At 56.4% G+C, this 14,754-nt stretch overlaps 1 protein-coding gene across 1 annotated transcript in view; it reads left to right on the top strand.

The window, feature by feature from the left end:
- The window catches only part of ATP6V0D1 (ATPase H+ transporting V0 subunit d1), a 93,519-nt gene extending 87,116 nt beyond the window's left edge, over nt 1–6,403 (top strand). Inside the window, exons 5-8 of the mRNA XM_038368242.2 lie at nt 2,330–2,407; nt 3,617–3,793; nt 5,121–5,198; nt 5,781–6,403. Coding sequence (XP_038224170.1) covers nt 2,330–2,407; nt 3,617–3,793; nt 5,121–5,198; nt 5,781–5,942 — 495 coding nt within the window. The 3' untranslated portion in view covers nt 5,943–6,403. The remainder of the gene's footprint in view (nt 1–2,329; nt 2,408–3,616; nt 3,794–5,120; nt 5,199–5,780) is intronic.
- Nucleotides 6,404–14,754: the final 8,351 nt, after the last annotated feature.

Below are 14,754 nucleotides of genomic sequence, written 5' to 3'. Positions count from 1 at the left end.
TAAGATGCTTTTGAAAATTTTACCCTCTGTTAATTCTATTCTGTTCTATCACGGGGCGAGAGGCAAAGTATTGTCATGGATCAAAAACTGTTGAGGAGACAGAAAGCAATGAGTAAGATTGAATGGCTTCACCACCCTCCTAGTGAAATAGTGTTTCCTAATATCCAACCTAGACCTTCCCCACTGCAACTTGAGACCATTACTCCTTGTTCTGTCATCTGCTACCACTGAGAACAGCCGAGCTCCATCCTCTTTGGAACCCCCCTAGTTTCCTCAGCCCATGAACTACTTAAATATGGGCACCCTTGCCACCCTTTGGTTCTCTGAAACAGTGGCTGTTTTAATAGATGTTTATCATGCCCCAGGTTTCCCTAATGCCTGGGATATCAAGGACCTCAGTCAACTGTCAAACATTCTACATCTCCTTATTTTGCTTTTAAACTCCTTCAATTTGTATAGAAATTGTTCTAGCTTTTGGTTTTAACTAATAATACCCAGCTCCTGTAGGGTGATTTTTTTTTTTTTTAAGATGAAGCGTTTGATTTGTATTTAATTCCTTTATAAGACACTCTGCTGATTTTACAGACACTGCCCATGTTTTTCCCTCTTGTGGCTGCTCTAGTATTGGAGGCAATACTCCTCCACACAGGGACCGTCTCTTGCTGTATGTGCATGACAGGACGGAGCCCCTCGAGACCCTTGGGAGGGGGCTGGCTGCTCGCTCTGGGCCCCTGAGCGGGCAGAGGCTGGGGGTTCCCTAGTAGTTCTACCGCACTGGCTAGCAGAAAGCTCTAAAATGCTGCAAGTTTGTCCGGCTCATGTAACTCAGTAGCAGGAAGGATTTTCCTCATCTTTTCTCCCCAGATGTGCTTCCAGGCTGAGGCCAAACATGGAGCAGGGAGCGAGCGCTCTCAGGGAGCTGGTCAGAGAGCTCTGCGTGAGATCTGGGGCTGCCATGGAAGTCCTGGCTTGAGTGTGATAAAAGGCAGAGCTGAAGGCAATGAGTGTTGGGCGGATGCCATCACCCTGGAGCCCAAGCAAGAGCACCCCATTCTGGGGCATGTCGCATTCTTGATTTCTTGGTTGAAAGCCCTTGTGGAAATGAGGGACACATTTGCCCAGAGCAGCAGCTGTGCAGGGCAGCACTCCCCACTGGTGTACCTTTCTCACGCCCTCCCCGCTGAGGTTTCCTGGCACGTTCCAGTTGTGAATATGCAGCGAGGTGACTCCCTGTGAGACAGCATCTTCCTAGGAAAAGTTTTACTTTAACAGCACTTCTCTGGTCTCTCACTGGAGTCTGAAGCGACAGCCTGGTATCTCAGCATGTGTCGAACCCCAGAGGCACTTTAATCTCTCCAGCTGGCATTCCACAATGACACCCCCTCCTCCCCACCCTCCACTGCTCCCTTGGGGAGAGGGGTGCGGGGAGCTTGTCTTGATACAAAGGGTGGGGTGAGGGTGTCTTGCATTTTCTGCTATCAGCCCAAACATAGATGGTACTGCACAGAACCAATGAGCCTACAGTCTGCGCATAGACCAGGCTGGAGTGATTCTCAGCTACAACAATGAGGTTGTGCTTCCTTTTGGTTTTCCTGTGGCCATCAGGCTCTCAGTGGGGACTTCTTAGTAGTGACCCTGTGTAGTACAGCGGAGCTGAATAAGACAGTCCAGCAGTTTACATCACTGGTCCTGCAGGTGGTTGGTGTTGCAGTCCTAGGGCAGGTGTAGCTTTACATCTCTTGAATCTTATCAGACAGCCTGGCCCGTGGGAGGCACAGGGCCTTCAGCAGGAAGTGCCTTCTGACCTGGAAGTGCTATGCTATGAACTATGACGTGTGTTAGCACAAATTCGGGCAGCCTATTACTAGCTAGCTGCGGAGACCAGCGTGAGTCACCTCGCACGAGGAACTCCAGCATACTCTGTGTCATTGCCTATTTGTTTGGTTCATAGACTGGAAGACAAGAAGGGACCAATTAGAGGAGCCATAGATGTATTTACAGCTGTCAGGGCTCCCCTTGGATTTGAACTTGGAACCTCTGGCAATGCAAGTGAGGCCCATGCTGCCAGGCTGCCTAGCCACTTCTGAAATCAAACTGCAGCCTTTCTCCTCTTTAGCCTCCCTCCACTTCCATGGAAGCATGGTCATTGGAGTGGGTAGAGCTTATTGGGGGTTATACCAGATTAGTAGGGGCGTGAGATGTGTGCCAGGATGCAGAGGTCCGACTGGGCTCATGTCTTGAGGCCATTTGACAAGTTTAGAAATACTTGGGGATCACGTGGGCTACGTGTAGCTAAGTCATCCTCTTGTCTGCTTGGCTTTCTGCTCAGGCATACCTGGAATCCTTCTACAAGTTCTGCAAGATCCTGGGAGGCACAACTGCAGAAGCCATGTGTCCAATCCTGGAGGTAGGCTGCAGACGGGACACCCTTGCACATTCTGCACAGTATAATGTAACTGTAATCGCACTGTGCACTGCTCAGCCAGAGCAGATCAGGGCTGCCTATTGACCGCATATAAGTTGGTTTCTAAAACTCCTTTGCACCTCCATGCATGTGGCTAGCTTACGTGGTTGGGGAGCCAGAGAAGCTGTTGCCTGCACTGGGAAGCAGGTGATGTCATCACAGCAGGCCTCACAAAAACCTTCCCACTTTGCCCTCAGCCAGAAATGCGAAAGGCTTGGGAGGTGGCGCATTTTGGCTCAGAGAGGAGCCCACATACGATGCCGGGGACAGAGTAAGTTATGAAGCAGCTGGAAGGGCAAGTGGTGGTATGTGGCTCTCCCCATTCCTGGCAGCCAAGCCCATGAGAGTTCCTTCCACAGGTCTCTGCTCAAGTAGCCCGGCGCATACTTGTCCTTGGGTGCACTCTGCCCCTCAGCCAAAGGGACTGGTGGACAGCTCCTGTGGCCAGAGCTTTCACGCACCTTGTCTCTGTTGCAAACTCCTCGCACTGGAGTGCAACACTGGCCATCTAGTAAGGCTGTCTCCACCAGTTCAGCCTTGTACCCTAGCCTTGTTCACACTAGTGCCGAGGAGCCAGAAGATGCATGAATCTGACCAGTGATTCTGCAGACAGGCTGCACAAATCTGTGCCTGGCTTTAGAAAATCAACCCTGGGGCAGTGACTGCGTGCGGCACAGGAGCGCCCGAGGGCAGTAGGTGGGACAAGCAGTTCATTTGCTAGCACAGAAACCAAACCGATTAGTTGAGACGTGGTCCCCAGGTTTTCAGACCATCCCTCAGTTACTGAGTGCTCATCAGCCCGGCTCTGAAGCCATGTTGCCCAGTATGAACGGTGACTGTCCTCTGCACCTGGCATTCTGCCCCACAAACAGCAGCTGCCTGGGGGGCTTTGGCCCCATGTGCCAGGCTTGTGCCACAGGCTGTGTAGCCTGGCCCTGCTGAGGATGGCAGAACTGTGACTGGTTTGTGCCCTCTCCAGTGCTCTCACATGCCCTAACGAAGCTGGATTTGCTCTTTATCACTGTCCTGGCCTTGCTCCATTCATCAGCCTGCAGCTTGAGCGCTGGATTTGCCAACTCCCAGCTGAAGGTTTGCGCTTTACCCAAGGGGGACGGACACAGCACTGCCTAATGCGACTTGTCTTTCTCTTAGTTTGAAGCTGACAGGAGAGCCTTCATCATCACCATTAACTCGTTCGGCACGGAGCTCTCCAAAGAGGACCGAGCTAAGCTGTTCCCTCACTGCGGAAAGCTCTATCCTGAGGGGCTGGCCCAGCTAGCCAGAGCAGATGACTACGAGCAAGTCAAAACAGTAGCGGACTACTACCCTGTAAGTACCATCGGGGGGGTCACAGGAACTGACTGTGGACCAGGTCGGACTGATCTCTGCAGTTTGATCAGTGAGTTTGTGGCACAACAGCCACAGAGAAGGAGGATGGGGGCGGGATACCCCTGGTGCATTTCAGGATTCGTCTGGCAGGGGCTCTTGTCACAGCAATGCTTCCTTTGGCTGAGAGAGGCCTGGACCAGGCTCCCTCCAGCGTCACTCGGTGCCGTGCTGGTTGCAGGGTGGGATACAAGGTTCTATTTATTTTTTTGCCCCTGCTGAAGAGCCTGAGTCATCCGCTGCATGGGGGCATTCAGACCCAGTTCTGAGCCCCCATGTCTCCATCCGTGCCAAGAGGTGCTGCAAGGCTGTTCTCCCAGACCTGGCTGGGGTCACGGAGCAATGGGGGGCACTTGTGGAGGTGGTGGCTGAAGGGACCCCCTGCCTTATGACTGGACCCTAGCGTTAGAATGCTGTATGGCGAGTGCCTGGAAACCTGCCGGGGACCTGTTCAGATGGCATGAGACTTTGTTGGGAGCCAGGGATGGAGACCCGTCTCCTCTAGAGTGATGCACCGCGGCAGGGATCTGTGCCCAGGGTTTGTCTCAACACACACTGCCCTGGTATACCTGTTGCCTGTTTAACTTGTACCTGTAAACTCTCCAGGAGCCGGGTTTAAACCCGTGAGTGCCCATGCAGAGTAGCCCTGGTTTATTTATAGACTCCAACGCCAGAAGGGACCACTGGGTTCATCTAATCTGACCTCTTGCATAACACAGGCCAGAGACCTGTCCCGAATTAATTCCTGTTGGAACCAGAGCAATGAAATCAGTTTCATATTTACACTTGTCTACACCAGGCCCCAAATCTGCTGTCATTGACACCTGTAGTTTCAGCGCACGCCTGTGTGGACGCTCTCACTCCAGATTAAGTGCCCTATATCTAAATAATGTAAGTGGGTGGTAAATCATCAGTGCTTGCTGCAGAGAATCCTGTCCTTCCTCCAGGAGCCAGCCCAATGCCCTGCTGCTGGCAGCCTGGCAGAGGGACAAGAGTCTGCTTCACTTCTGACTGTGATTTCTTGCCGTCTGTGGTGGAGGCTGCTGTGAGAAATTGCCTGGGATGAAAGGGTTTCTGTCTGGAGCTGGCACTTCGCTCCTCTCTGCAGGGTGGGAAAGAGGCTGACAACCCCCCACAGGCCATGAGGGCTGGCTGATGGATAAGCACTTAGTAGGAAGCCTACTGCTCCAGCAGGACCGGGAGGGATGATGCTGATGCTGTGCTGGGTTCTTGCTTTGATGCGTTCCTTGGCCCCTTCCTCTTGCTGTAGGAATACAAACTGTTGTTTGAAGGAGCCGGCAGCAACCCTGGAGACAAAACCCTGGAGGACCGTTTTTTCGAGCATGAGGTGAGGGAAGGACCCTCTGAGCTGCTGCAGCCCCAGTGCTCAGCGGAAGTCTCCAGAGCGTCTGCAAAGGGATGTCCGGCAGCAGAGTTTGTCACACGGGTGGGGGGACTGGCTCAGACGTTGTGTGTCATGCTTTCCAGGCCTGGCTTGGCAGCTGTGGGGAGCCCTGCTTTTCTTCCCACTCCTTTACTCCCTGCCAGGTGATTCACTGTAGAATCTAGGGAGCACCAATGAAGCTTGCAAAGGGCTCTTGGGGCTTCCCCAGAAAGACAGTGGCAACCCAAACCTGGTGGGTATGTCCCTGTTCTCCTCCCCACACACCACCCCCTGCCCCGGCAGCAATGGCAGCTGGTGCCCAAAGATAGGCTTCTCCTACAGACTCTGCATAGCCACTGAGCCTGCACTGCTGGTTGCAACAGGAGCTCCACTCTGGCTGGGGCCATTTCCCCCCGCCCCCCAGCAAATACCCAGGAGCCCCATTCTCCACAGCTCTGGGCTGCTTTGCTGTGGGGCTGGGAATAGAGGTTTCTGATGGGGGAGGCAGTGTTGCAGGGCACTGACCCATGCTCTTTGCTTTCGAAGGTGAAGCTGAACAAGCTGGCTTTCCTCAACCAGTTCCACTTCGGGGTTTTCTACGCCTTCGTCAAGCTGAAGGAGCAGGAGTGTCGCAACATCGTGTGGATTGCTGAGTGCATTGCTCAGCGGCACCGCGCCAAGATTGACAACTACATCCCCATCTTCTAACCGCCCTCGGCCCTCCTGCTGCTGGGTGGAGCCCAGTGGAACTGCCCATTTTCCCCGCCCCCCTCTCCTCCCAGTACATTCTGAATGGTCACTAGTCCTAGCTCCGGGGATGGCTCCTCTCTGGCACGGGCTCTGATGGAAACTGGATAGTCTGTTGTTCCGGAGCTGCCGTTGTTTGCGTGAGTTGTGTGTGCTGTGCGGGTCCAGTGGGGCCTGGGAGGCAATGTAGCAGGAGGGCTCCAGTCCCTGTATTATAATTGTGCCTGTGTCACTGTACTGATCAGCTGTATGTGCGTACACTGAGCGAGCCAGCACTGATCTCTGAGGGAACTGGCATCTCTCAGCAATTAACTCCTTGCTCTAGAGTGACTCATTAGATATGTGTTGCCTGAGTTTAAATGTCCCCTTTACCAAGGCGAAGACTCGAGCAGTCTAGCTTCAGTAAAGTATTGTCCCCAGAGGCTTCATGTGCGTGTGTTTCTCTTGCCTCCCTTCGTGTGGCAGATGCTGCTGTGTAATTCCTGCCTCATCTTGGGTCTGAATCCTCCGAGGGCAGAAAACCGAGCAGTCCTTGTTCGGAGAGCCGAGGCAGAGGTTCCTGCTGGCTATTGCAGGGCTCTGAGCAGCACGCAGTGACCGCGTCCTTCCCCCCGTCGCCAGGCTGCACTTTCTTCCTGTGGACCTGCTGGTGCTGAGGCAGGCCAGTCACTGAAGGGGGGGACCAGTGAGCAAATGCCTTTGCCCCAGAAAGATTCTTGCTAACCTGCCCTCAACCTGGGAACAGGTCTTGAGTGAGGCTGGCCCTGCAGTGGCTGTGGGGGCAGTACGTGGCTACTGCTGAGTGCAGGTGCTAGCCAGCCTGTCCAACCTCCATGGCTACCTCAGGGTCCCCTCTGCATTGCTCACCTGGACCCACTAGCTGCCCCTCTTCTTCTGGGAGCCCCTGGCCTCTGCCCATTCCTGTGGGCTCTGAGCTGGCTGTCCTGCCAGGCTGGCTGCCTATATCCCAGGAGCAGCCCATTGCCTCCTATACAAACTGCCGAGCCGTCCATCTGCGAGCATGTCCTGGGTGTGCAGTGAGCAGGCCCCACACCCCTTTGCTCCATGGTTAGGAGCACATGTCCCCATAACTGCAGGCTCATTCCCAGATTCTGGGGGCAGGTGAGTGGCTGCTAGCTTGGTTTGCCCAGGCGGTAAGATGGTCATTCAAAGGGTTCCAGAAGGCCATTGAAGATCTGTTGCTCTTTCTGGGCCAGGGGTTTATGGGAAGCTGCCAAACCCCATCCTACCCCTGCTGGGTGTCTGGCATGAACACTGGGGTGTTGGCAGTCAGTGTGGGTAACTGCCTCGGCCTATAATCGCCCTGCGCAGGGAGGCTGGCTTGAAGAGCACACCTGCCTTCAGCGACATGGCTTTTGCAGTCCGTTAATGCAAGTTGAGACAGGGAGTGGGAGACCCGAGGAGCATGGGCTTTGAGCTTCTCCTGCCTTCCCTGCTGCTGGCTTGGGGTCGCTGCTGCTTTGCCCATGGAGGGAGAGAGGGTGACTTCTGGTGCCCTTAGCTGCCACCCACCCACACGTGCTCTCTGCTCAGAGCTCCCTTGGCCTGTGCTGAACTCCACCTTCCTGGCCCCAGAGCACCCTTCTTTTCAGTCTCTGCAGCCCAGGCCCTGCTCTGCTGGGACCTGGAGTCAGGTTCCACTGGGTCTGTTTCCTTGGCTTACAGCCCCTCGCAGATGAAGGTTGCTGGGGATTGCACTGTCCCCAAAGCAGGGTGCTCAGCAGGCATGGGGCGGTCGTGGTTCCTGTCCAGGGCCTGGCCCAGCTGCTTTGCTGTCATGCTCCAAGCTGGCATTAGAAGGCTGTCTATTCTCAGCTGCAGTGCAGCAAGCTTTGTGCTGCTCCTACATGCATGTGTAGGAGACTGGTAAGAACAGCCTGGACACCCTGCTCCGTCATTCTCTGCAGAGTGGTTTGCTGTCCTGGCTCTCCTTCCCTTGTGACAATAAATATCTGCCTAGAGCACCATGCTGCCTTGACTGGTTTCTCACCTGCAGCTCCAGGAGCCCTGCCCGTCTGCAGCAGTGAGACGGCAGCCCTGTGCTGGGATGGCCGGGGCAAGGCCAGCATTCAGAGCCTGCAGTGTGTCACTGAGCCCCTGCTTTCCCCCTGGGGGCTTGAACTGGGCTTTGAGCCACGTGTCAGCTCACTGTGGGGCCATCACAGCCCCTGGCAATCCTTGGGCATGGTCAGTGCTGCTACCAGCTCTCCCCCTGTGGTGCAGACCTGCGTTTATGGGACAGTAGCCTCATATGCCCATGCTGGCTGGGCGAGCGCCTCCCCAGGCCTGGAAGCTGCTGTCAGTGTAGGTGGGGGGTAATCCAAACGGTCCTAGCTGTGGGCCCAGGCTGGGGGGAGCTTGGTTGAAGCCTTCAGCTTCACCAGGGTCTGAATTTGTGTTTGGAGCCATCCAAGGGTGGGTAACCATGCTGCAGCTGCCCAGCCAAGGCAGAACAACTGCTGCTGTTACCCCATGGCACCTGCAGGGGTTAGTGCTGCCTGCACAGATCTGACACCTGGCAACGCAGGCAGGATTATCCCCATTTCACAGCTGAGTGACTTAGATGCATAGATATTAAGGTCGAAGGGACCATTCTGATCATCTAGTCTGACCTCCTGCACACTGCAGGCCACAGAATCTCACCCACCCACTCCTGCGATAAGCCTCTCACCTATGTCTGAGCTTATTGAAGTCCTCAAATCGTGGTTTAAAGACTTCAAAGAGCAGAGAATCCTCCAGCACGTGACCCATGCCCCATGCTACAGAGGAAGGTGAAAAAACCGCCAGGGCCTCTGCCAATCTGCCCTGGAGGAAAACGTGGCGATCAGCTGAACCCTGAGCATGTGGGCAAGGCTCTCCAGCCAGACGCCCAGGGAAGAATTCTCTGTAGTAACTCAGATCCCACCCCATCTAACATCCCATCACAGGCCATTGGGCCTATTTACCATGAATAGTTAAAGATCAATTAATTGCCCATACCACGTTATCCCATCAGACCATCTCCTCCATAAACTTATGCAGTCTAATCTTGAAGCCAGACAGGTCTTTTGCCCCCACTACTCCCCTTGAAAGGCTGACCCAGAACTTCACTCCTCTGGTGGTCTAACTCTCAAACACATTCCTCCTAGACCCCAGCCGTTCCCACCAGCCTGCCCATCCCCTGTCACCAACCTGTCCCACCGCAGGAATCCTGCAGCAGCTGTGGGTCAATCACCAATGCCCAGGCTGTTTCCCACGTCAGTAATGGCCTAGTCCCTTCTCATGGGCTGTGGCCACGCAGGGAGACTGGCACTTGGGGGTGGAGCTCTTGCAGCCTGGGTCAGCACATCAGCCACAAGCCAATCGCCCCCGGCTCTACTCTGGTGTAGCACCATGTCCTGCTGATTCTGTGGGGTCCTCTGGGCTAGGGCTGCCCCCGCTGCTTCTTCTGCCACACTGCATGGGCTGGCTGCTGCTACTGCTGTCACCTGGCGAGGAGCATTCACATCACTTCTGGACAGTCAAGAAGCTGATCCTGTGGGACGGTGCCCTCCTGCGGAGACTGGAGCCAAGTGGGCCCCCAGCCTTCCTCTGCCCACTGCCCTTCCCAGTCCTCAGCTGGTGACCCAGCCCGGTGCTCAGTGAAACACTTCTCTGTGGATCCTCAAAAGGTTGAGTGTAGCCAGTGACTCCCAGCTGGGCTCCTGGCCTCACTGGGGCTCCTGTTTTTATAGGACATGAACGCTATGAAGGAACCACACGGAACTAGACCCGAACAGGCCAGGCCTAGGTCCGGCCACCCGCTGCCGCTCTGGCTGGGTTCTGGTGTCATCTACAACCCAGCTGGAGCTGGCCTGGCAACTGAAGCAAGTGGTACTGTAGAGCTGGCCTAAGAGAAAATCTTAGTGGTGGGTGATGCTCTTATTTTGACTCTCAGCTTTACTTCCACTGTTCCCCTTTGGAGGGGGTGTGTGGGCTGGGGTGCGAGCTGTGCAGTCTTGTTTAATGGGTGTTGGAAGAACGGTGTGGTAATCCTTATTCTTTACTTTGTAAGACTGTGACATGGTTCGCTCACCAGTGGTGCCTCCTGCCAGCAATCGCGGGGATTAGCTCTCTTAGGGGGTGTGCCCTCTCCTGGTGGTGCCTCTCCTGTTGTCATCTCTGCCTGCAGACCCACATCAGTCCAGGGCCCACAGTGTCCTCCTCATGCCTCAGGCTGTGTCACTGTTTTCCGTCTGCTGGGGGAGGATTTTAACTCAGCGGGCGGGACTGGTGAGACAGAGTGGGATAGTGCAGCCAGGTCTGGGCTCTGTTTTAAAAAGGGTGTGGAAAAATTGGAGAGGGTGCAAAAAAAGAGCCACGCAAACGAGTTGTGGTTGGAATAAAATGCCTCGTATGCAGAGCCTTGATGCCGTCAGTAGGTGCAGCTCTGCAAAAGGAAGTTTGATGGGCGTACGGTGCACAACTACCTGCATGTGGCAAAAAGGCTGGGGCCAAACAGGCGCTTTAACGCTAGTGGAGAATGGCAGATGAAGAATCAGTGGCTGGAAACTGGAGCTGGACCCACTGAAATGGGAAATGGCCCAAATGTTGAAGTGGTGATCAGCTGCTGGATGGGGTGGATTTGCCACTTCTTGAAGGCTTCATATCACAGCTGTCTACCTTTCTGGAAGATGCTTTAGCCCAGGGGTCGGCAACTTATAGCACACGTGCCAAAAATGCCACGTGAGCTGATTTTTAATGGCACGCTGCTGCCTGCCGGGTCCCAGCCGCTGGCCCCGCTCAGCCCGCTGCCGAACCCAGGCCGGGACCCCGGCAGGCAGCAGTGTGCCATTAAAAATCCTGCCCGCCCCGGCCTGCTCTTCTTCCCCCCCCCCACTCCTCCGGGGGGGACAGGGTGAAGAAGCTTGGTCCTACCGGATGCTGCTGCAGGGCAGGCAAGCTTCCCCCCTCCTGCTGTGGTGCTGGGGTCCTGCCCCTCCTCCTCTCCCTCCCTGCTGCCAAGATCAGCTGATGGCCCTTGCGAGGGAGGGGGAGAAGCAGAGCCCCGGCACGCTCGCTGCTCTGGGGAGGAGGCGGAGAAGAGGTGGGGACCCTTGGGGAAGGGCGGGGGGGAATCAGGGCATATCCCCTCCAGCCCCCTGCCGTAAGCCGCTCTGGGCAGGGGGCTGGGCACACCCCCTTGACCCTAGCCCACACCCCAGCCCTCTGCCCTGACCCCTGCACCCCCCCACAATCCCAGCCTTTAGTCCAGCACCCCCACACATACTCAGCCCCCCATACCCCATGCCCTGATTCTTGCACCCCCCACAATCTCACCCCCACCCTGAGCACCAAATGGGAGCTCCTGCACCCCCCTCCACATTTGTGCCTGCACCCCTTGCACCAAATGGGAGCTGCCCAGGTAAGCACTCCACACCCAAACCTCCTACCCCAAACCTCCTACCCCAACCCTGAGCCCCCTCCCTCATTCTAGCTCCCGGCCAGACCCTACACCCCAACTCCCAGCCTGCTCCTTCACTCCCCAGCCCTGTGCTCAGCACACTCCCACCCTCAGCTCAGTGCAGAGAGAGAGAGGAAGAGAATGGGCTAGAAACAAGGAGAAGGTAGGTAGCTACTCTGTGGGCAGGGCGGCGATCCCAGACCAGCAGCAGGCTGAGCAGGGCCAGCAGCCAGGACCCTGGCTGGCAGGAGCCGGTGGCCGGAACCCCAGACCGACAGCGGGCAGAGCCGCTCAGTCCACTGCCAGTCTGGGGTCCCGGGCGCCGGCCCCGCTCAGCCTGCTGCCGGTCTGGGGTTCTGGCTGCCGGCCCCGTGCCAGCCGGGGTCCCGGCTGCAGGCCATGCTCAGCCTGCTGCCGGCCTAAGTGAACGAACCCCCAGGCCGGCAGCAGGCTGAGTGGGCCGGCGGCGTGAGATCAGCATTTTAATTTAATTTTAAATGAAGCTTCTTAAACATTTTGAAAACCTTATTTACTTTATATACAACAATAGTTTAGTTAAATAATATATAGACATAGAGAGAGACCTTCTAAAAAACATTAACATGTATTACTATCATGCAAACCTTTAAATTAAAGTGAATAAATGAAGATTTGGCACACCACTTCTGAAAGGTTGCTGACCCCTGACTTAGCCAAACAAGTTACACGTGAGTCAAATGCAAGTTCCTGGGTGGGCTCCAGCCAGGGTGAAATGATAACAGGGCCTGCCTGCGTGCTACAGGTCAGACCAACTGAGTGATCTCTGAGACTGCCATCCAGCTGTGAAAGCGCTAAGCGCTCTGTGCACACGGTGACCTAGCCCTGCCTGATGAGGCAGGGAGGGCCGGGACTGTTTTATGCATGGCAGCGTGGGGCTGCAAGCTTGTCTGCCGATGCAGCCGGCCCAGGCTGGCACATGGCACTAGTGCAGCTGCCTCATGTTTGGCTTGTGCCAAAAAGTAGACAGTTGTGCTTGGGCTGGCATCCTGGGCACTCTGCCACCCTCCCACACCTAGGCTACTGGAGGGCTGGGTGCAGGCTGTGCAGTGAAGGCCGTCTAGGACCTGGTGAGTGGACTCGGTACTGCATGGCCACGCTGAGTTATGGAATGGGCAGTGAGCCAGTCTGGCTTTACTTTAACAGCAGCACCGTGGGGCAGCGCTTAGGGAGGTAATGGGGGGGGGGTGGGGGGGCAGGTGAAATACCTGTTGGCGAGCTGCTCAGGAGGCTGCGAGACCATGCCTGACGCATTAGCAGGGATGATGCTGTTGTGCCAGGGCAGGGAATGAGCAGATCCAAAGCAGCAGGGGGATGCTCATGCAGAGCAGATTGACACAGAGGTGCCCGCGTAGGTTGGGGTGTGGGGACTGAAGGCACCAGGCCATTCTTAAGTTTACCAGCGCAGCTGGCACTAGGCTAGGCAAGCCTACAGCCCAGTAGAAGCCTTTTCTCTCAGGCTTTGTCTCATTTCCCACTGTGAGGCTTACACAGGGCTTTGGGAGGAGGTGCTGTCTGAATCCAGGGTCACAGCTCCAAAGGGGTGACCTACCTGTGCTGACCCTGCTGCGTAATGGCAGCTGGCATGCAGGATGCCATCAGCTGGTGGCCTGGCCTGAGAGGGGGACAATCAGGGGATGCGGCCTAGGGAGGAGCAGGGCTGGTCAGTGGTGGGCATGCCTTCAGAAACCAGGGCGGGGTCATGGGCGCCAGGCACACACACGGGGCAGCAGCTCCTTGGTGCTTGCCTTGTGGTCATGGCCGGGCTGGCGTCATGAGAGCAGGATGTCCATCACTGAGGTCCCTACAGCACCTGTGCCGCTCTGCCAGGAGCACACAGGTGTCAGGACAGGGACATGTTTGCTTCAAGCTTGGAAGCACTTGCCCTGAGGCCTGTTGGGTTCTGGCACTGGGTAAGAGGTGGCCTGAGTGCTTTCCCCCAAGCCTCAGGAACAGGAGAAAGGCAGCAACGGCCCCTCAGAGCTCAGCCAGCCATGGGACTGTTCTGGGCAAAGCGGGCAATCCTGCCCCCCCCGGGGATGTCACTCCAACAAGTAATGTGCATTGAAAGTCCTAGAACCACCCCCCTGCTCCTAAGCTCAAGCATTTAGTGGGTGAGAGCTGGACCCTTCATTGGGGCTGCAGGCCTGGCCCCAGCCACCTGAGTGGGCCCATACCCGGCCAGCCCCCTCCCTCTGTATTCACACATGCTGCAGGCAGGTTTTGAGCACAGGCAAGCACCCCGTTGTAGGCCTTGTATGCCGGCTTAGTTGCACTGGCTGAGAGCCCTGTCCCAAAGTTCCTGTAGCCCAGCTGCAGCGAGTGAATTGCACTGGGTGGGGAGCGAGGGGCATGTGGGGTTACCAGCCTGGCACAGGGGCTCTATTCTTCTGGTGCTCACTTTTCCATGGTTAGCATTGTGGCTAAGCCAAACCAGGCCATGCCTTGCAGAGAGGGTGGGGCGTATAACTGAGGGGGCCAGGCCTGGGGAGAGGAACAAACAAGGCTCTGCCCCATCCCACTGCTGGGCGAGGTTGCAAGTGCGCAGGAGAGCAGAGTGGGGAATGGGGACCATGTCTGCTCTCCTGAGCCATCAGCCTGGCCTGGAGCAATTCAGTTAGAGCATGGAAGGGAGCCAGGGGAGGTGTCCCAGAGCTCCTAGCCCAGCCAGCACCTGTCCCTCAGGTGGCCACATGAGCCGTGTTGCTGGGGGGGCATGGTAACTGCAGGGGTGTGGGGGAGCAGAGTGGGGTTGTCTCGGGACTAGATGCAGAGGGGGGTAGCAGAGGGCCCAGGAGCAGGGGGGTGCTGGTGCTGCCTATTACCGAGTTCGCTAGGCCTCATCCCCCAAGAGGAGGTGAGCTGTGCAGCTCCTCAGTGCAGCTGGGTTGCGTGGAGGGTCGGATGGGAAAGGTGCTGAAGCAGCAGCTTCTCTTCCGTGCCATTGCAGTGGGTACCCGCAGCAGCTGGGGTGGGGGGGGGAGCCATCACCCTGTGCCTCAGGGAGAGGCCCTCGGCTGCCCCGGCGTCCCCCCCTCCTCATAAGCTCCCTATCCTGTCAGTGGGGTGCCCCTCCCCAAGGCCTGTGCATTCCAGGCCCTGGGCTGCCCCTGCCAACAGCACCTGGCCACATGTGCCATCACATGCCAATGCCATGGGCAAGTGTCCTGGAGATGGTTTGGCAGAGCCACCTGTCCTGGCTCCCTGGGTAAATGGGCACTGGCCTGCCTGCCCACGCGGCAACACATTCCACAACAGCCACAACCCTGGATGAACACACTCAGCCCTGCATAC

The sequence above is a fragment of the Dermochelys coriacea genome, chromosome 12 (genome assembly GCF_009764565.3).
Source record: "Dermochelys coriacea isolate rDerCor1 chromosome 12, rDerCor1.pri.v4, whole genome shotgun sequence".
Taxonomy (NCBI): domain Eukaryota; kingdom Metazoa; phylum Chordata; order Testudines; family Dermochelyidae; genus Dermochelys; species Dermochelys coriacea.
Note: the sequence above shows the minus strand (reverse complement) of the source record. Positions and strands in the feature narration are given on the sequence as shown.